Genomic DNA, 23,698 nt, shown 5'->3' with positions numbered 1-23,698 from the left:
TCAAAGGTGTCCGGTTTAGAAGCTAACACGCTTGATCGCATTTGGGGCGTCAGTCCCCAGATGTACCTTTCTATCTTCTTGCTCTCGGGAGCAATCATATCAGGACAAAGGATTGCCAGTTCGCAGAATCTGTTGGTATAAGTAGCGATGTCGGTACCCACCATTCCGAGAGTCCATAGCTCGTGTTCAAGCTTTTGAATTTCTCCCCGTGGGCAGTATTCTCTCATCATCATGGCCTTCAAGCTCTCCCAGCTTATGGAGTTTGCCACGATTAGGGTAAGTACTTTAACGTGGCCATTCCACCAAGTTAAAGCTTTATCGAGAAGGGTGAAAGTTGCAAATTTGACCTTGCTGTGCTTGGGGCAGGAGCAGATTTCAAAGACTGCCTCCGTCCTTTCAATCCACTGCCTCAGGGCCATCACACCACCAGTACCATAAAACATCTGGGGCTTGGCATTAGTGAAGTCCTTATAGGTGCATTCTCGAGGTGGTCCATGACTCTCGCCATGGTTGGATGGGTGTGTGCCAGATCCCAAGCCATTAGCACTTGAGTTATTGATCTGTGACATGGCAGCTGCCACCGTTGCGGTGACTGCTGCTTGAAACATTACAGCATCAAATTGGGGTGGTGGAGGTGGTATAGGTGCTTCCTCACCATTGTTTCGCCTCGGATTCCTACGCGGAGGCATCCTTCAACTATAGATTGAAAAGACAAGGATAAGAATTTCATAGAATGGAAAATGTATGTGTCTCATGAACTAAATCGCTATAGTTCAACAACAGATGATAGTATGAGTCTTAAAATAGAAGAATGAAAGTTTATTCGTAAGACTGAAGGTATGAAACAAGTATTTGGGTTCACAAAGACCATTCAAGGTTCGAACGAAATACTCAACATAGTAGTAATAGTGCCACTTATATTAATATAAAAGTTGTTACAACGATCATGAAAATTTGACCCCTATAAGGGTCTCCGATTACAAAGTTCGAGAAATTTAAAGACTTTTAGCCGAGGTCCTAAGCTATAACAAAATTTGAGTCCTTGACAAGCACTACTTGCGTCGAAGGTTGCGCTTGGAGCTTGACTCCGTATCTGATTGCTTTGACTCCATTAGACGCCTATCGAAAGCGGCTTGTTGTTCCCTTAGTTCGGCGAGGGCTGCAATCATTTGCGCTTGAAACGCTTCAGCTTGGAATTGGGCGTTGTCTTGCATCTTGTCCAGCCTACGGATGTCAGAAGTGTGAACCTGCACTTCCACGTTGATATCCCGGAGTCGACTAGCTTGTACTCCAGACTGATAGGACTGATTGGCTAACTTACCCACCATTACCGGGAGTGCTCGATTAGCCGAACCTCCGCCGCGGACATCATAGAAGTCCCGGCACATGCCATAGGGAGGGCGTAGGTTTTGCTGTTGGCTCCAATGGTGGAGGTGACTTCCCCAGACGGGAGTCGGTCCTTGAAAGTTCCTTACGAAGATGGGAGGCTGAATGGGTGGTGGATCGATAACTTCCGGCTCTGAGTCGGTACCGGAGTCATCACCCACTTCTATGGGTTCCTCGTCCTCTTCGGGATCATCTTCGATCCATCCTCCGTTGCCTTGGTTGGGAAAGTAGGGGTCGCCAGGGTGGTGAAATCCAGCCATTTGACTGTACGAGAAATGGGGTTATAAGAATTGAATAAAGTCGGAACATGTAAAACATGTAAGTTTAACTAGTTTAGATAGCAAATACTCCTATAGTATTTAAGTTCTTGTGTTTGATTCTTGTAATGGTTTGGTAAGGTTTTGACTTGTTGCTTACTACGATCATTCCTCGATATACGTTGGTCCAATCTTGGGCAAATATAGTTGATCATGTTATATTTGTCCAAAATCTGATTACATATATCGAGTCTCAATCGTAGTGTCAACTTGTCTAAATACTTGTATAGTTGTATAACATGAAAATAGTTTGCGGTATGCATGTAATTGTACTTAAATGAACTATCAATTTAAGTTGAACGAAATGCTGTTTAAGTGTTAAAAGAAAATTTGTTTTGTCAGAGAGTATTAGTCCCTTAAGCATTTATAGTTTGTATATCTTATGTGGTTCGATATACTTAGTTCACTATAAACATTGCTCTGATACCAATCTATCACACCCCCAAACCTGAACGGCGGAAACGTTCGGGGGCGGATGACTTCATGTGGTAGCGTAACAAATGAATACATAGTAAAGAAAGCAATACAACCATCATATATATAATTGAAAGTTTACATTAGTCAAAAGTTACATGTTCAAAAACCCAATTACAATATGATGTCAAAATACGAGATTAAACTGGCGCCGCAGCATCCCATCATCAAAAGCGAAAAGAATACCTGGAATTACTGATTTCCTGGGACATACAAGTAATTTTGAAAGAGTAGATCAGCATTTAAGCTGGTGAATTTCATAAGTATTTAAGTGACAATGTTTGAATGAAATGAAATGTTTTATCTCTGTTTGTTTGTGTTTAGAAAATCCTATATTTTCTACTAGTATAAAAGTAGCCTTCACTCAAGACTAATGTTTGTTTCCAAAATGTATGTAAATGTAAAATAACCAATGAGTTTGAAAACCTTGTAAATCAATGCATTTTTAATACCCCTTGTGAGTTTTATAACCATACTATTGACTCTGAATGCCTATACACAACGTTCTTCAGGCGTTGGAATGTTATGACGTTTGTCACCCCAAACGGTGGACTGCAGCTAACAGTCAGGGCGCGGGTTGTCAAGCCCGTATAGATCTATACAAAAACACCATGCTCCCCCTCCAAGGGATTCTGGTATATAATACAGGACTTGAAATGTGTACTCGAACGTACATGAAGTTAGTGTCTCACAAAACCGTGGTATAAAAACAGATCTGCTTGTTAAAATGTTACGTTTGTTCTTGTATACGAAAGTAAACTTCTTGAAATATGTGTTTCTAGTACATAAGAGTTAGAAATCTGTTCGTAAAACTATACCTATTATAGTTTCCAAAAAGCGTGTCTTGTTTGTTTAGAAATATTGAGAAAAGGAATCACTTATTTATGAAAGTATAGATTTTTGGTGTAGAGTCTAGGATAGACAAGAAAAATCTAAGAACAGTTTAGTTTATACATGCATTACAACAACATTATATTTTAAAAGGTAAAATGCTATTGTGACATATGTTATATATATATAAAAGTTCCTTTAAATGTTTATAAATCGCATGTGATTTGAATATATAACAGTATATAAAAGAGTTTCTTTATGTAACACACGATAATACTCGTGTGTTTTACTTGTAATCCCCCCTTGAAAGCATATAAAAGTATTTAGAATAATTAAAACAGTTGATTAAGGGGTATGAAACTCACTTGAAAGTTTTGGAGATAGCGAGATGGAAAACCGGGCAGAATTTCGCCTCGGGAAACGGATTTTCCTCGAGATTCTCGGGAATCTCGGGAGCAAAATCGACCTTCGGGACTTGAGCCAAAAAGACCAGAGCTTCGGGTTTGAACGGACACGGAAAACGAGGCAATGTTGAGAGAGAGAGAGAAGAGAAATGAACCCTTTCTTTGGAAACCCTCGCATCCTATTTATAGAAAGGCTGGTCTGCCTCGGTACGCGGGGCGTACGCTTGTACGCAGCGCGTACGCGTACGTCATGCGTGACCGAGGCCTCGACTGCCTCGGTTCGGATGGGACGGGTTGCTGGGTACGCGGGTCGGATGGGACGCCGGGTCGGATGGGACGTCGGGTCGGACGGGTCGGGGCTTCGGACGGGTCGGATGGGTTGGTTTCTTCGGATAGTGCGACGTGGACGATCAGAGGCCAATCCCCTCGGTTACGCGGAGCGTACAGGGGTACGCAGCGCGTACCTCGGAGGAGGATGCTGACTCCCCTTCGGATAATATCCGAATTTTGAATTAAATAAATAATTAATTTATTTAATAAACTTCAAAAATTCATATCTTCTTCATACGAACTCCGTTTTCGATGGTCTTTATATCCTCGCGTAGGTGAGACTACGCTCTACAACTTTCGTTTAGACTCCGTCGGCAAATTCCAAAATTATATTTTTATTATTTATTAAAAATTCATCGTGTTTAAGGAATTTCTTAGAAAATTCATAACTTCTTTATCTGATGTCGGTTTTTGCCAGACTTTTTACCGCTGGAATACCATTGACGAGACCTTCGATTCTCGTTTAGGTCATTCCGGCCAAAAGTCGCTCGATTTCCGATTCGAGTTTTTAGCTGTCTGTTGCTAAGCCGAACTTGGAAAAATCATAACTTCGCTATATGAAGTCGGATTTGGGCGTTCTTTTCACGTACGATCATGGTTCAAAGACATTTAATCATAGAAGGAAATTAAATAGAACTTATTTGTACATTTTATTATGAAAGTAAATTATTATTATTCAGAAGTGGTTACAATACTTGACCCATTTTGGTCGTTACAAAGAGTTGAAATATCTGGTTGTCACACTTATAAATCAAGGAAACATAAAAGCCTTGGTAATCCATAATTTGAGGACAAGTTATGGACTCCATACAATTTCATTGAGATCAATAATTATACTAACAAACAATTTGCACATAATTCCTATGATCTTCCAAAAATCATAAGCATGAACATTCATAATCAACATTTTTCAAGAATTACATAAACACATATAAAACTTGAAACTTTGATTATATCATTGAAATTGGTTTAGCATAATCATTACCACTTAAAATATAGGATTTATAACTCCAAAACAGTCAAAGGTAATGATTCTAGACCAATTCCAAAACCAAAACTCGAAGATATGGTGTTTGGGGGTCCAACTCGTCGAGTGCATGAACAAACTCAGTGAGTTGGATGAGTTTACACTTGGACTCGTCGAGTCCCTTCATGGACTCGGCGAGTCTACTGTGCAGACAGCACCAAAATTCGATTTCAGCCAATTTGCATCAAGTATAAGTGAAAACAAGCCTTGGCTCTGATACCACTGATAGGTTTTGAGCATTTTAACACTCTTATGGTGTGTATGCAACCCTAAATACATTGGATATATGTTCTCTCTATTATACATGCAAATAACAATTTTTTCAAGTTATTATCCTAACTTGCATATTATGAAGTACAAATAATATAAAATCTAGTAGAGTGATATACCTCTTTGTTGGTGATTGATTCCATGTAGCTTGAGAGCCTAGTGCGCCAAGTGTGATACCTCAAATGGTTCACACAACATCAAATGCATTTGGACTAACTTAGAGAGAAAATAGAACACTTCCAAAATTGGTTTTGCCCTCACTTGTTGCACTAGTGGCCGATTTCTTCAATAATAAGATCATTATATAGTTAGTCACAATTAGGGTAAACCCTAATTTTCATGGCTTTCCATTTCCTTGGATGCATGGGTTCAAATACACCATGGAGCATCCTATGGGTTTTAGCCCAACTTGATAATCCATGGAGCATTAGCCCACTATATAATTATGGATGATTTACACAATCAACCCATATATTTAATTAGTCTTCTTTTGATCACTTAATTAATTCTAGATTAATTCTTGATCAATACTAATTAAATAATCTTATTGATATTAATAAACCTTAAGTGTTATTTCTCACATTTTAGTCTATCCAAATGCATGATACCATGCAACCCAAATGGACTATACCAATTATAGTTATGGACTTAGACACTAATCCAACAATGTAGACCAATGACCCATAGGGAATCCATGGGTGTTACCATGATGATATAAGCAACTATAACTTGATTCATAGCCCATATGCCATCCATGGGTGTTACCATCACAACCATAACCCATATGTCATCCACGGGTGTTAGCATCACACCTGTCATCCATATGTAATCCATGAGTGTTACCATGACACTATATAAGCAACTACCACATGACCCATGACCCATATGTCATCCATTCATGTTACCATTACACAATAACCAACTACCAAATGTCGAACCATGACCCATATGTCATCCATGGGTGTTATCATGACACTATAAGCAACTGCAACTTGATCCATGACCCATGTGTCATCCATGGGTGTTACAATCACACCCATGACCCATATATCATCTATGGGTGTTACCATGACACTATAACCAAGTATCACATGTCGACCCATGACCCAATGTCATCCATGGGTGTTACCATGACACTATAAGCAACTACAACTTAATCCATGACCCATATGTCATCCATGGATGTTACCATCACACCCTTGACCCAAATATCTCCCATAAGTGTTACCATGAAACTATACAAGTAACTACCACGCGACCAATGACCCATATGTCATCCATGGGTGTTACCATGCGACTATATCAAACAACCACATGTCGACCAATGACTCGTATATCATCCATGGGTGTTACCAAGACACTATAACCAAATACAACTTTATCCATAACCCATATGTCATCCATAGGTGTAACAACGTAAATTTTTCAAACCAAAATTTTCAATTTAAAAATAAAACTCAATAATCATAGTAACAAAATCGCAAAAAGTAACAATGTCAAAACATCAAAACCCATTGTCAGAAACTGTATATATAAAACTCCAGGATTCTCTCAATCATAACTCAAACTCTGATGTGTGTGTATAATCATGTCGGCACCTTCCTGTGATCCTGAGAGGTACCTGAAACACATAACACATAACAAGGTAAGCACGAAGCTTAGTGAGTTCCCCAAAATACCACATACAACACTTTAGCCACTTGAGGCTGTAACTCTATAAGACCCTCCGGTCTATGCGTCTCGGTGGGACCCTCCAGTCCCATGGCTCATTGTACCCTCTGGTTCGGTCTCAATGAGGACCCTCCGGTCTCATAGCTCGTTGGACCCTCTGGTTCGGTCAGAAACTGTATATATAAAACTCCAGGATCCTCTCAATCATAACTCAAACTCTGATGTGTGTGTACAAGTCTTGACAACGCCTTCCCATGATCCTGAGAGGTACCTGAAACACATAACACAAAACATGGTAAGAATGAAACTTAGTGAGTTCCCTAAAATACCACATGCAACACATTAGCCACTCGAGGTTGTAACTCTGTAAGACCCTCCGGTCTATGTGTCTCGGTGGGACGCTCCAGTCTCATGGCTCTTTGGACCTTCTGGTTCGGTCTCAGTGAGGACCCTCCGGTCTCACAGCTCATTGGACCCTCCGGTCCGGTCTCAGTAACACATAATATATCATATATATCACACAAACAAATGTATAACTCAAGTAAGCACATAAGACCCTCTGGTCACACATAAATACCACTCTAGATAAAGTATATTAAGAAGACTCACCTCGTCAGCTAGCAAGTAAAAGTCTCGTACTCGGAAACCTCGATCTAGCCTCCGCCTACTACATAGGATAATTAACTCTAATCAATACTCTACTCATACTCAAATACACCAAAAGTTGTTCTCTCTTTCACTCTAGCCCTAGGAATGGGTAAAAGACCATTTTACCCCTCCCTGATCTCCATCGCTCCATTTTGACCAACCTTAAAGCCAACAGAAGTCAAAGTCGAGTCAACAGTCCAAGTTGACCTGAATCGCCAAGTGCACTCGTGCGACTCGTCGATTCCCAACATTTCTTAGTAGTCTCATGAAAGTCCAGCACGACGTAACCTCTAGCTTGCCGAGCTATCACATCGTCCAGCTCATCGGGACAAACCCTAACCGACCCGTCGAGTCGGCTCATCAACTCGGCGAGTCCATTCAGACCCAAATGCAATTCAGATGATTTCAAGGCAGGAAACCCTCTCACACTCTAGATCTAAGCTCTGAAGGCTTGAATATCATGTAAAGCCACGAGCTTTACATTCATGCATGGCCCCATAGGGCTAGAAGGGCCAATAACATGCTTGAGAAGAAGTTTCTCATTCAAGGAGCTATCATGGCTGAATAAAGCAGGAGACTTTCGACTCTAGGGACCTTACAAGGTCCAGATCTGATGTTCATTACTAAAAAGGTGCTCAAAACCTTCAAGGTCCCAAAATAAGATGGAAAAGAAGCCCTAAACTCTAACATCATGAACTCTACCCATACTAATGAAAAAAATACAAACTTTATACCTTCAACAGAAGCTCATGGATGTTTAGCAACAAATCTAACAGCCTCTTCATGATCCTTGCTTGAAATGATCCTCTTTTCTACCAAAAATGCACCAATGATCTCAAATAGTGCCTCAATACTCTCTCTAAAGCTCAAGTGGCGATTTGGGTTTCTCTCAGGGAAAGGAAGCAGATGGGGAGCCGAAAATGAGGCTATAGGTGACCTTATATAGGCCCGAAACCCGGGAATTTTAGATTTCCTCACACAATGCCTACTCGGCGAGTCGACTCTGAGACTCGTCGAGTAGATCATTAATCCCACGTGGCCACACCTGACTCTCCTTGGCAAGTTATAGCACCAAGTCATCAAGTTGCTTAATAAACTTCAAAAATAAATAAGTAAAATAATATACCTGGTAATCTGGATGTTACAATTCTCCCCCACTAGAATCAAACTTCGCCCTCGAAGCCATGCTCCCCAAAAAATTCTGGACGTTGCTCCAGCATCTCTGACTCCAGCTCCCAAGTCAATTCAGACCATTTCCGATGTTGCCACTAAACCTGAACCAGGGGCACTTCCTTGTTCCTCAGAACCTTCACCTTTCGATCCAAAATCACGATTGGCCTCTCAATATAATTCAGGCTCGCATCTACCTAAATGTCCTCCAATGGAACCACTATCGTATCATCGGCTACACACTTCCTCAACTGGGAGACATGGAAGGTGTTATGGATCTGACTCAACTCTGCAGGTAGCTCCAACTGGTAGGCTACTCTACCCACTCTGGTGGTTACTCTGAAAGGACCAATGTATCGGGGTCCTAGGTTACCCCACTTCCTGAATTGGATCACCCCTTTGATGGGTTTTGAGCATTCTAACACTTCCTAAGTGTACATGCAACCCTAATAACCTTGGATCTATGTTTGTCTAATTATCATGCAAAGTTGGATTTCCAAGGTTATATTCCTATCTAGCATACATGGGGAACAATTTTAACTAGAATGAAAGATAGAATAACTTACCTTGTTGTTGCTTATGTTCCTTGAAACCTTGTGAGCCTAGCACCCCAAGTGTGATGCCTCAAATGCTTCACACAACACCAAATGCTCTTGGAAAGACCTTTGAGATAATACACACTTCTCAAAATCGGCCAAGCCCTCTAGTTTCTTATGTCTAGCCGATTTTGGTGGAGAATGGGATCCTTATATAGTGTTGACACATCTAGGGTTACACCATGTAAACCCTAATGTGTCATGACTCTTCATTTCCATGACCCATGGGTTTGTAACTCCCATGGAGCATCCATGGAGCATCCTATGGGTAGAACCCAACTTGATAATCCATGGAGCCTCTTAGCCCACTATACAAGATATGAATGATTTACATAATCAACCCATATATTTAATTAGTTATCCTTTGATCACTTAATTAATTCCAAATTAATTCTTTGATCAACTAATCAAATAATATTATTAATATATTAGAACTTATAATATATTAATAATCTCCAAGTGTTATTCCTCTCATTTAGTCTATCCAATTGCATGGTGCCATGCAACCCAAATGGACCATGCCGGGTCGGGTCAAGTACACACCCGAAATAGTTATGGACTTAGACACCTTATCCAACACCCTTTCCATGGGGATACCTTCAGGAGCACAAAATCTTCGACCTGAAATTCTAGGTTGTATCATCGCCTGTTGGCATAAATCTTCTGGCAACTCTGTGCCGTTAGCAACCTCTACCTGACCTGTTGAATCTGCTCAGTCATCTTCAGCACTATCTCCGTGCCACCCTTCACTCTTTGTCCCACTTCTACCCAGCAAATGGGAGTCCAACACCTCTTCCCATACAAAAGCTCAAAGGGAGGCATACTAATACTCGAATGTTATTGTAAGGAAACTCAGCTAGTGGTATGTAGGTGTCCCAACTTCTTCCGAAGTCCATCACACATGAGCACAACATGTCCTCAAGCATCTGAATTGTCTGCTCGCTCTGCCAATCCATCTGCGGGTGATATGCAGTGCTGAAATGAAAGCACGTGCCCAACTCCTCATGAAATTTCTTCCAAAACCTGGAAGTGAAATGCACGTCTCGATCTCAAACTATCGAGATCAGCACCCCACGCCGTGCTACCACCTCTCTCACATAGATCTCGGCCAATCTCTCTATAGAAGAGCTCTCTCTAATAGCAAGGAAGTGAGAACTCTTCGTCAGTTGATCCACAATCACACAAATCGTGTCAACTCCACGCACAGTCCTTGGTAACTTGGTGATAAAGTCCATCGAGATCTGTTCCCACTTCCACTGGGAATCTCTAGAGGCTACAATGGACCATGTGGACGCTGGTGCTCTGCGTTGACCCGACGGTAGTTCAAGCACCTCTCAACCACCCAACCAGCATCCCTCTTCATACACGGCCATCAGTAATCTCTATTCAGGTCCAAATACATCTTAGTGTCCCCGGGATGGATCGAGAATCTCGATCTATGCACCTCCTCCATCATTATACGCCGAGATCCACCCGTATAGGGCACCCAAATCCACCCTCGGAAAGTCATAAGCCCTAGGCTATCCATCACAAACTCGGACACCTTCCCAATCACCCACTCCCTATTGCGGTTCTTCGGTATCATGGCCTCCGCCTAGGCCTCTTGAATGGTGTCTAAGACTAGAGTCATCACCTTCATCCTCATACACACATCACGGATCGGGGCACTTTTTGCTCTGCAGCTCAGGGCGTCGGCTACAACGTTAGCCTTGCCTGGATGATACAGGATCTCACAGTTATATTCTTTCAACACATCCTCTATCGCGTATTTAGGTTGGGATAGTCCATGAGATACTTCAGGCTCTTGTGGTCTGTTTATATGGTACACCAAACCCCGTACAAATAATGGTGCCAGATCTTGAGGGCGAACACCACCGCCCCTAGCTGTCGATCATGGGTGGGATATCTCGTCTTATGAGGCTTCAACTGCCTCGATGCGTTTTCTATCACATGCCATCTCTACATCAGCACCGCACCCAACCCGGATATAGATGCATCACAGTAAACCATAAAGTCCTCCACTCCCTTGGGAAGGGCTAACACCGGGGCTTTGCACAACTTCTGGTGAGGAGTCTCAAATGAGGTCTGCTGCTCGGGACCCCAAATAAAAGTAATGCCCTTCCGGGTCAACATGGTGAGGGGGAAGATAATCTTGGAGAAATATCTGATAAATCTCCGATAGTAGCCGACCAATCCTAGAAAACTCTTGATCTCGGCACCTCCCATCTCATAATGGCCTCAATCTTGGCCGGATCGACCAAAATCCCATTCTAATTAACGAGGTGTCCCAGGAAGTGGACCTCTCGTGACCAGAAATCACACTTGGAGAATTTGGCATAAAGCCTCTCCGATCTTAATACTCCAAGAATCTCTCTCAAATGCTCCTCATGCTGTTCTCTAGTTCTCGAATACACCAAGATATCATCGATGAACACGATCATCGATTGGTCCAACATAGGCCTACACACTCGGTTCATGAGATCCATTAACGCTGTCGGTGTGTTGGTGAGTCCAAAAGGCATCACCACAAAATCGTAATGCCCATAACGAGTCATAAAGGTCGTCTTCTGGATATCTTCTTCACGGACTCTCATATGATGATATCCAGACCTCAAATCGAACTTAGAAAACCAAGACGCACCCTGCAACTGATTGAACAGATCGTCAATCCTCAAAAATGGATAACGGTTCTTGACCGTTAGCTTGTTCAACTCCCCAGTAATCAATGCACATCTGGTGTGAACCATCCTTTTTCTTGACAAAAAGGATCAGAGCTCCCCACGGCGAGCTCCTCGGTCGGATAAAGCCCTTCCCTAACAGCTCCTTGAGCTGTGAGGATAACTCCTGCATCACAGGCGGCATAAGGCAATAAGGTGTCTTGGTGATAGGCACCGCTCCCGGAACCAAATCAATCCGGAACTCCACCTGCCTCTCAGGAGGCTCACCCGATAACTCCTTGGGAAAAACATGTAGGAACTCACTCACTATCGGAACCTCAGCGATAGACCTCGGTCTCTCAGTAGCAATCCTCATATCCATCACATAAACTACAAAACCCCTGCAACCTTGTTGTAGACTATGCCTTGCCCTAGCAGCCGAGTAGAATGTTGACCCAGATTGGGTACCCTCTCTATATACTGTAAGCACTCCCCCACTAGGGTCTCAAATGGTCACCAGCTGATGCTCGCAGTCGATCACAGCTCTGAATCGACTCAACCAGTCCATGCCTACAATGACACAGACCTCACGCATCGCGATAGGTACCAGACCTATCCGAAACTCAGCACCAAAATTCTCGAGCACGCATCCTCAGATCACATCAATAGCAAACATCTCATGATCATCGGCTATAGAAACTCTCAGAGGTCGACTCAACGCCTCTCGTTGGATACTGATGTGGTGACTAAATGTTAAAGATACGAAGGATCGACTCGCACCCGAGTCGAATAACACCAAGACAGGTACATAACTCACAAGAAAAGTACCTAAACATATCACAGTATAAGCAAAAATAACTCAAAATAGAATAAGTAAACGAATACCTATTGGCCATGACATTAGGTGTCGCGCGAACCTCCTCTGTTGCCTCAACCTTTGCTGGCCTACTCTGTATAGCTCGTATAGTAGCAGGGACAGATCTCTGTGCTGATCCCTATAGTAGTTGTGGGCACTCGGGCTTCCGATGGCCGGTCTGGTTGTAGTGAAAACAGACTGCAAACCCCTTGGGGCAATCCCTCACAATATGCGCCTCTTTGCCACGCTTATAGCAAACACCCGCTCGACACACCCCCACATGACTCTTGCCGCACTTCCCACAAGCATAGCCCTTTTGGTCTCCAGATCTCGAATCAGTGGGCTTTGCTCGCTTGGCTTCCGGCTGAGACTGTGTCGGTCGTCGATCCCTCCCCTGAGACTCCGCCTCCTCCTTGACCTGCGTCTCCAGCTTAATCTCCCTCTTTCGGTCATTTTCCTGAAGCTCAGCAAATGTCCGATAAGTCGAGTTCGCCACGAACTCGCGAACATCCCTCCTTAGAATGTTCAAATACCGACTCATACGTGCCTGGTCGGTAGACATGTGCTCAGGGCAGAAGAACGCCCACTCATGGAACATCCTCGTAGTCACTGTCACTGACTCTGTCCTCTGCTTAAGGGACAGAAAAACTTGGGCCAACTGTTCCCTCTCCATCGGGGGAAGATACTCATCTCGAAACATCACAATAAACCTCTCCCATGTCATTGCAGTGAGCTCTACAGAAGTGTAACTAGCTGTCACAAACTTCCACCAATCCTTTGCCCCCGCGAAGCTTGTTCAGCGTGAACCATACCCTCAAATGCTCTAGAAATGAAAAAGTGTAGAAACACCCCTCGATATCAGAGATCCATCGCATCGTGGGAATCCGATCCTGAGTCCCATCAAACTCTCGTGGCTTCGTGTTGCTAAACTCCCGGTACAGCAACGAGTCACCCCCTGTAGTCTCGCAGCAGCGACAACTGTGATGGCTGTAGCAGCAGCAGCCACCTCCGTAACAACAGCATATCGCTCATCAAACGTCTCGATCAAGGTGGTCTTGATGGACCCAAACATATCTGGAATAGCCTATCAGATGGCTGCGGCCACCTCATCGTGACTCATCCCATGAATCTTATCATCGGTAACTCCACTGCTCTCAGGGATATGGCGCGTACCCACCATGATGTCTTTGAAACACAACACAAAATAGTTAGAGACTCGCTCGAGTATACTCACACTCGATCACTCGCTCCTACTTGTTCCTTAGCATCCTAAGGATTCTTACTTAGATTGCTCACCGATCCAGTGTTTCCAGTAGTACGGGCCCAATACTACCTTCCACACCGCATTTGTATTCACCCCAAGTCCTCCTACTAGGGTCCCAGATCCCGAGTACTCTATATCTGTCCGAACACAGACTACTCTCTTAGTAAACCTCGCATAAGCTCATCTCTGCTACATACTCGTACTCAAAGCAAATCACAGGTAGCAGTAACTCCTAGGCTAAGGCATCACAAATCAGTCCACTCTAGTCCTAAAATATGAATTACCTAGCCTAATCTCTAGCATGTATAATATATCTCATAATATCTCATAAATATCTCATAACATAGAAAGTAAGGGTATTTTGGGAAATCACCATTCGGGCTATGGCTGATTGTACACACTTCTTTTTCTCGTTTTTCTCATAGAAACTCTTACTCATTTTAGAAAAACTATTTTTCTTGAAATTTTTTCTCAAATCCTCAGTTCGAGTTTAGACATACCCGAAGGTGCATCCGAATCCCTCAAACCAAGGTTCTGATACCAACTTGTAAAGACGTAAATTTTTCAAACCAAATTTTTCAATTTAAAAATAAACACAATTATCATAGTAACAAAATCTCAAAACTTCACAATGTCAAAACATCAAAACCCATAGTCAGAAACTGTATATATATAAAACTCCAGGATCCTCTCAATCACAACTCAAACTCTGATGTGTGTGTATAATCATGCCGGCGCTTTCCCGTGATCCTGAGAGGTACCTGAAACACATAACACATAACACGGTAAGCACGAAGCTTAGTGAGTTCCCCAAAATACCACATACAGCACATTAGCCACTTGAGGTTGTAACTCTATTAGACCCTTCGGTCTATGTATCTCGGTGGGACCCTCCAGTCCCATGGCTCATTGGACCCTCTGGTCAAGTCTCAGTGAGGACCCTCCGGTCTCACAGCTCATTGGACCTTCCGGTCCGGTCTTAGTAACACATAATATAGCATATATCACACAGACAAATGCACAACTCGAGTCCCAACATTTCTCAGTAGTCTCATGAAAGTCCATCTCGACTTAACCCGTAACTCGCCGAGCTATCACATCGTCCAGATCATCGGGACAAACCCTAACCGACCCGTCTACTCGGCTCATCAACTCGGCGAGTCCATTCAGACCCAAATAGTATTCAGACGATTTCAAGTCAGGAAACCCTCTCACACTCTAGATCTAAGCTCTCAAGGCCTGAATATCACGTAAAGCCACAAGCTTTACGTTCATGCAAGACACTATAGGGCTAGAAGGGACAATAACATGCTTGAGAAGAAGTTTCTCATTCAAGAGCTATCATGGCTGAATAAAGCAGGGGACTTTCGACTCTAGGTACCTTACAAGGTCCAGATCTGATGTCCATTACTAAAAATGTGCTCAAAACCTTCAAGGTCCCAAAATAAGATGGAAAAGAAGCCCTAAACTCTAACATCATGAGATCTACCCATACTAATGAAAAAGATACAAACTTTATACCTTCTACAGAAGCTCCTGGATGTTTAGCAATAGATCTAACAGCCTCTTCACAATCCTAGCTTGAATTCCTCCTCTTCTCTACCAAAAATGCATTAAATATCTCAAATAATGGCTCAATACTCTCTCAAAAGCTCAAGGGGCGATTAGGGGTTTTTCTCAGGGAAGGGAAGCAAATAGGGAGCCGCAAATGAGGCTATAAGTGACCTTATATAGACCCCAAACCCGGGGATTTAGGGTTTCTTCTCACAGCGTCTACTCGACGATTCGTCTCTCGGACTCGTCGAGTAGATCATTAATCCCACGTGGCCACACCCGACACTACTCGGCGAGTTGTATCACCAACTCGTCGAGTTGTGCAATAAACTTCAAAAATAAATAAGTAAAATAATATACCTTGGAATCCGGATGTTACAATAGGTGTTACCATCACACCCATGACCCATATATCACCAATAGGTGTTACCATGACACTATATAAGTGATATTGCCATATTTATACTTATTTTTAGGCAATATTTAAGTACATTTTTATTAATAAGTTGGTAATTTGTTTAGAATAATGGTACTTATGAGCTTAAATGTTATTTGCAGCCAAAAAGAAGACATTTTGAAGAAAAGGGACTAAAAGCGTTTACGAAAGAAACTTTGGGAATTAAAAGATTAAAAGAGAAGAAAATCTAGAAAAAAACATTCTCACGACGTGAGAATTAAAGGATTAACGACGTGAGAGTTGGTTCTAGAAGATATGTACGCGGGTGAAGGAATCCTTGACAGACACGGTTATCTACAACTCACGACGTGAATATCTTATTATTCATGACTTTAATTTATGGATATCAGCAACTATATAAATCCTTGACCATTACGAATAGAGGGAACTTTTGGCAAGAAAGAGGAGTTCCAGAAGACGATTTTGAGCATAGAAAAGTTCTGGGAAGAGGCTTTCAACACCAAAAAGAGTGAAGGTCCATAATTTAGTTTATTTTTGTTAATTAAGAACATGTTTTATATCACTTCAATTTATGTTAGTTTGTTAGTTGCTATGATGAACAGCTGAATCTAGCTACTCTTGTTTAGCTAGATGAAGCTTCTAACTTATAAATAGCTCAATTTTATGGATTAGTTTAGTTGGCAAAATTGCTTGTGTTTGATTTGTATTACCTAGCATGCTTATGTTTGTTTCTCTAATAGCTTGATTGCATGTTCTGTGTAGCTTAGTGACCGTTAACCGCATGAACTTGTTTACCTAATGATTTAGTGAAAATTGAATTGTTAGAGCTAGGATTAACCAACCTTAGTTAGTAATTATAGTAAATAAGCTTAGCTGTGCTAGAGAGCGTGTATTGTGACTATAATTGCGTTTATATAACAAATCTTATATTGCATATTTACATTCATAATTAGTTCTGTGTTTAATTGTGTGTGAACATGCATAGTTTGACATGAATTAGTTAATTATTGGTAAAGTTAGAACTAAATTACTCATACAATCAAAACCAACTTGATAATCCATAATCATTAGCTAGCCATAAGGAAGAAGTGGATTCAAACTAGACAAGAGTGTGTTTTTACTTATTGAATTTGAGTTAAGTTCGTCTGATCTTGTAAAATCAGATAAAACCCCCTTTTAAACTTGTTAATAATTAGGTGATATGTGTATCTTTATATATATTTTTATGCATTATATCTTAATATTTTGGCCTTTATTATTTTCTTTTAGAACTAAAAAGTACTCATAATGCTTTTAATTATGATTTGCAGCTATTCGTTGACGATAAAGCACAAAATAAAAGACTGAAGCGGAAACCGGGCTTAGAAGCTAAAAGTAATTAAAAATGCTGGAGGAACAATTACGCCCCGCGTAATACACTTCTACACTAAGCGTAGCGACCAAATTGAATAACGCCCAGCGTAACTTAAGGGTACGCCCCGCGTAGTGGCTGGCACCGGATAAACTCAATCGCGTAGAAATCCTTAGTACGCCCAGCGTAATCCGACTTACGCCCAGCGTATGTAAGTCGGCTACAAAGGTTATAAAAGTCGATTTTCAGCTAACCAGAAAGGGGGATTCGACTTCCAACTTAACTGAGTCGATATTAAACTTCTGTTAAGCCGTTTTGAGGGTCTAGAAGGCGGCCGGAAGGTCGTTAAGCTAACGGGAGCAGAGATCGGAAGGGTTGGAGAGCGGATACGTGTCGGTAATCATATGGGTTGGTAACGTGACCATGTTTAGCATTCCATTCAGTTACTATTCTGTATTTATTTTCTGATTTGGGTGTAAAAACCTTTTACTTGTGTTTATGATTGAATGAAGCTTTGATTATTTGACTAATTGCTATATTGAATTGTTTATTTATGTTTAATTTATCTTGCCAAGCTTGTTAAAAGATCTTTACGTATTAATGATGATTATTTGCTGTTAATTGTTAAGTGAATTGAGTTGTATGAACATTTGCTTGATTGCTTGTCTCTTATGATTTTGATGACCATCGAGATTATAAATCTAGGAATAACGAATGTGAAACTAGGATTAACTTGGGAATAAGTAAGTTAATGTGTGAGCCTTGTTTGATAACCATCAACAAGAGGTTAAATTGAATTAGTAATTTTATTAACTATATTTAGAAGTCTTGCTTGATACGAACTGAACACTAGGAAGCATGTTAGTTTAATCAACTGATCACTGTTTAAATTAACTTGTTTGCTAAAGGATTAGTTATAGTGAACGCGAATCTAATCATTTTAGGAATCGATGAACATGAATAAATGAATTCGTGTATGTAATTGTCTATGTTTTTAAGGTGTAATTTATCTAAACCAAAGTACCTGAAGAGATTTGTTTTCCTGTTAGTTTATCGAGAGTTGTTAATTGCTAGTTTGAGATTTATTAAACCATTTTCTTTATTATTTTCGTGTGACCTGTAACCTATAATCAAATATTTTAAATTAATTCACCACCGTTCCCTGTGATCGACACACGACTTACCTAAGCTATACTGTAATCTGACTAGGTACACTGCCTATTAGTGCATAGTTAGTCTAAGTTTGTTAGGTTATAAATATTAAAATTAGTGGGTACTATTTGTGCACATCAAGTTTTTGGCGCCGTTGTCGGGGAACGGCTTGTCATTAATTTAGTTTATTTGATTATTCGTTATTTGTTTTTAGTTAGTTTTTATTTTTAGTTTGATTTTCGTTGATATCATTTCACTTGTCGGGAAGGTTTTTGTTGTTATTTGCAGGAATTTGGGATTGTACACATTGTTTGACTTTACTTTTTGCATGGGTTTCGAGGATGAAAGCGATTAGGGAATTCTTGACCTGCTTAACCTACTACTTTGTTGATTTGTCCAACTCAATCCATAAGGCATAGTATAGCAAGGCGTATTGTGGTGGTTAAGTGGAAGACCGAGTACTTGTAGTTCTTGACTAGTTAGGTCAATTCTTGTTCCTCTTTTAGTTAAAGGTGCAAAGAAAACAAAGGAAATATTTTAACGGGTCCCGAAAGTGGGTGTTTTCGCAAACCAATTCTTGCATGCAAAGGTTTTTGATCAACCGTTGTTGTTTGATCTTGACAAAGATAAGTGATTATGACGTCTCAGTTTTTTTTTTATGTCACTCTTTGGGAAGTCATCAGCTATTGAAACAATTAAAAAAAAACATAATTAAGTTGTAGAGTCCCTTAATTAAATAGTTAAAAGAAAAGGACATAAAGTTTAACTAAAAGAAAAGGAAAATTTTTCATTTAAAATTGCGCCCAACGTAAGTTTACTTACGCCAAGCGTAATAAACCCCGGATCGCGGATGGACTTTTCATGGAGCTGGGGTTACGCCCAGCGTAAATTAGCAACCAGGTTATATCTTTTGACCCTTGACTTTTTTGTTACTTTTTCACAATTCTTTCCTAAGCATACGCTGTGACGGCAACTTATCTCCAAGAATCTCGATTTTTTGTCTTTTCCTGTAAAATTCGACATACAGGTATGTTTTTTGGGTACTCAATGTTATGGATTTATGTTTCAATCAATGGAATAAGCTGAAAAATGCCTTTGTTCAAAATCTAGGGTTTATAGGGTTCTTGAATTAGGGCCGATTTCACAAATATATGTTCTGATTACCACTTGAATGGACCGATTTCTATCAATTAACTAAACCCTAGGACTTAATTTGGTCTTAATCCCGTCCCACACCCATTGATTTAAGCTCAGGGACGGACGCCAAGCATAACCCTATTGACTTCGATTTTTGACTGCTCTATGCAGATTCCCTGTTAAGTGTTTACTAATTTTGAATAGATAAGGGATTACAGTGGATTGATTTTTAAAGGAGGTTCCGATTTTTCCTACTGCCTAGGACCTTGCAGTTATATGTTAGATATGGTCCCGTTTTCTCTACTACACTGTCTGTGTATATACGTAAATTGAAAGCTCTGTCATCATGAGTATTGATTATAGAACAAGCCGAACACAGACTCGTGAACCTGGACGTACGCCCAGCGTACGCTGGATGTACGCCCAGCGTACAGACCATACCAAGAACCATTTTTTTGGTTTAAAAATTTGTTAATACTGCTATATTTTGTTTGGTTTTGTGTTTGTGTTTATTTGTGCAGATTATGGCCCGAAGAACTCAACGGACTAACCCACCCGAGGATGTGACCGATCATCGTTTCTTACAATTTCCGCAAACGCTGAACGATGCAACCCGGGCACGATATGTCAACAGTTTGAGTTTGCTGCTCACCAAGGAGATCGACATAGCACCCTCATTTGATTGGGACTTGGCGACCCAGACTGGACTAGCTGCACTGATCCAGGAATTTTTGCAATACACGCACTCGGATGCGAGTGGTGTGGATTTGTTCGTGTGTCAGGGATGGGCACGATTGTTCAGGATCCAGGAGCCTGTTTATCGGGAATTTTTGCTGGAGTTCTACGCTACAGTTTCCTATGATCCTAGGAAGGCACCCGATGACAGAACAGCTTTTGCCTTCAGACTGGGGGGAGTGAGTCGGGAATGCAGTGTCATAGAACTTGCGACTCGAGTGGGTATTTACACAACGGATGAGACGAGGAGTGTCCACTTCCCGGCATTCCTTGTTGATTGTCTTACGGAGCGCCCAAACGACTATAACGAGAACACTTTTTGGGCCGAGATTACGGGAGGAGTTTATACGCCATCTACTGCATAGGGTAGGATGATACGGTCTACTACCTATATATTTATGCACCGGTTGATTTCCATGACTCTCACGCATCACAAGAACAGTGAGAGAGTGCCTTCGACAGACTTGTATTTCCTATGGGCACTTGTTACTCCAGGGAGGCACCTGAACCTTCTAGTTGCTTTAGCTGCATATTTGGGACGGAGGGCCAGGGGACTTTGGGAGGATAGCCCGATTTGCGGAGGGCATTTTATCACGCAGTTAGCCCGATCATATCAGTTGCTGACACATGAGATCACGAGATCGATGGTGTTCCACGATATGAGGCCGATGAGCATTCAGCTGTTGGAGTCGATGCGTGTATTGGAGCGAGGCGAAGATGGTGTCTTGCGAGTACGAGCAGATGATGTGGCGGACGAGGAGGGTGCCGCCGAGCCACAGCCGAGACGGGTCAAGCGGCATAGACCTGCTCCTCGGGAGCGCAGCAGGGACCTGAGCCGGATATTGATATGCGCTACCTAGCTCAGGGCATTGACCGTCTTGACATGAGGGTCCAGAACCTTAATGAGTATGTTGCACATGTGGACAGGCAACAACAGTGGTATGGGGATGCGTTGAACGCATTCTTTGCCCACCAGGGGTTTCAGTATTCGGTTCCCTACCCACCACCATTCCAGCCACAACATGATGGGGTCGGTACATCTGGGACACAGCAGCATCATGATGGAGATGATGAGTGATCCTTTTTATTTTTGTGTTTTTTGTGTTATTTTTAGTTTAGTATTTTTATTTGGTATGTAATTAAACTTTAATTTAGTTTGTTTTACTTTTGTTTTCCATGTTGATGCTCTTTGGTTGTTTAGATTTCTGCAGAATTTTCGCCCTTAGAAAGCTGGCAGTAAGTTCAGCAACTAGGTCCGACTGTTGCTAGAGAGAGTCGTGTGAGAGTTCGAAGATTATAGTCAAGACCCACAAATTTTCATAAGTGTGGGGTGCATATTGATTTCGTGAGCGATTGTTTATAAGATTGGCATTTTTACGATATTTTGACTATTATGATATGGATGAGCTGTTCCCACACCATAGAGTTCTATTTCGACGTGAGGAAGAAGTATCATCCCGGCTGCCATGACATGGTTGACACTTTCCTATGTTGTGGAAGATTTTTCATCGCGAGAGAAGAGGATGTCATTCTTGACGCACTACAATAAAAATACCCTTTAATGACGCGCAAACAATGACACTCGCCGATTTACGATACGCATTTTTGTGTGATCTTAAAAATAATGTCAGCCTTCCAAAATTTGAAGGATAGTGGACACGCATTTTTGTGCGCCTTCTAATTAATGTCCAACAAAAAAAGCACGGAGGGCACTTATTTTAAATGCGCGTCCTCTAGAAATGTCGCTTTATATTTCTTTTATCTAACGCGCATTTTTAAAGGTGGAAAATGAAATCCTTTGCGATTCTAAAATTTTGAAGTGCCCGCTTCTTCACTTTTTGCTCTAGAGCTTCTCTCTACAAACCCTAAGACATTACCACCTCCCTTCTCTCTAGGACGTGCTAGGGTACAGAAATCATCTCTTGCGGCTGAACATGCGGTGGCCAAAAACTTCGACACCGCTATACGGCTGCTCAACCGCCAGCTTGGCATAAAGAACTTCACACTGTTGAAATCGCTATTTCTTGATCTTCACATGGGGAGTGATGCTTTCTTGCGTGCTTTCTCTTCGTCTCCATTGATCTCATTGGCTATTGAGCGTGGCTGGAGTGAGTCAGCAAGCCCTAACGTCTGGGCCCCACCTGCACTCGTGTTCAATTTCTCTCAGTTAGAAGAAAAACTCAAAGCTAGCTAGAAAGCTACCACCACTAGTAAATTCACTGAAGATTGAAAGTCAAAATTAGATTAATTGCCACCAAGAAATGATCGCAGCGTTCTCAGATATTACTTCTGCTAGCAAAGAAGAAGCCTCCTTCTTCCTCAAATCGCACAACTTTGATCTCGATTCCGCCGTCTCCACTTTCTTCGAAAAAACCCTAGGGCTTCGTCCTCATACGAGAATTGATCTTGCTTTCGTTGGTGCATGGAGCGTTGGGGATTCCTCGCCTTGGGATCTATGCTTACGAGCGACGGTGGTTTAGGGGAAGGAAAATGGCACTGGGTGGGTTCAATCCCTTAGATTCGCTTCTAATCCCACCTCCATCTCATCTAACATTTTTCGATCTTACAAAGAAGAAGACGATAGGTCGGACTCGGTAGACGAATCCCTAAATGATGTTCAAAAGGTAATTGGTTTTGCTTTCTCTCATCTCCTATGTGAAGGTTTAACTTTTTCCTCCTAATATGTCTCCTTTTATCCAGTAATCATTCATTAGTTTTCAATGTATAGCTTCTTTATCGTAGACCCAGACTATTCTCGAGATTTTGAATAAAATCGTTTTTGGGATCTTCTTATTCTTATCTTAGGAAACTATACCAATATCGATATAACGTTACTCGATGGAGATGTTTACAGGGAGATTACCAGAGTTTTCAGTATGGGTTGTGCTGGATCATCGCATGAGAAAGGGGATGGTAAAGATTCCAATTTCTGATTTTCTATTGGGGTTCGATTATTTTTTGTGCTTTTGGAGACTTTTTTTTGTTGTGCTGGATCATCGCATGCGAAAGGGCTCGTAACATACATATAAGGCACTATAAAATCTTCAATTTTCCAATTCATATCAGTTTTGCTCCTTGTTTATGTCGATTTTCTAGATTAATAACATCTCAATACATTAATTATTGATATTGATCAACGATTCTGTGTTCAATGTTTGTAGTGCTTTTACGTAAGATGCAGAGAATACGGTTGAGATTTCCCTGTTTCCTTGATTTCAATTACGGAATTGTTTAATTTGCGTTTAATTCGTTACGGTTTCTGTTGCTTTACCTAATTGATTATTAAGTATTTAAGAGAGACGAGAATATAGTTTTTTGGAACTAACTGAGATATTTTTAAGAAGATAAATGGTCGGTATAAATTTTCTCCTATGCTATTGATTATAGTAGTGCGTTAGTCTCAGAGCGGAAAGTTTTAGCAACTGTAAATGTCATTCATTTTGCATCCGT

General features: G+C 41.4%; 1 protein-coding gene across 1 annotated transcript in view; it reads left to right on the top strand.

Moving 5' to 3' along the window:
• LOC111918427 (coatomer subunit alpha-3-like) overlaps positions 1–22,442 on the top strand; it is a 143,291-nt gene extending 120,849 nt beyond the window's left edge. The window contains exon 5 of the mRNA XM_052767806.1: positions 22,069–22,442. Coding sequence (XP_052623766.1) covers positions 22,069–22,442 — 374 coding nt within the window. The remainder of the gene's footprint in view (positions 1–22,068) is intronic.
• The last annotated feature ends 1,256 nt before the right edge of the window (positions 22,443–23,698 follow it).

The sequence above is a fragment of the Lactuca sativa genome, chromosome 9 (assembly GCF_002870075.4).
Source record: "Lactuca sativa cultivar Salinas chromosome 9, Lsat_Salinas_v11, whole genome shotgun sequence".
Lineage (NCBI taxonomy): Eukaryota > Viridiplantae > Streptophyta > Magnoliopsida > Asterales > Asteraceae > Lactuca > Lactuca sativa.
Note: the sequence above shows the minus strand (reverse complement) of the source record. Positions and strands in the feature narration are given on the sequence as shown.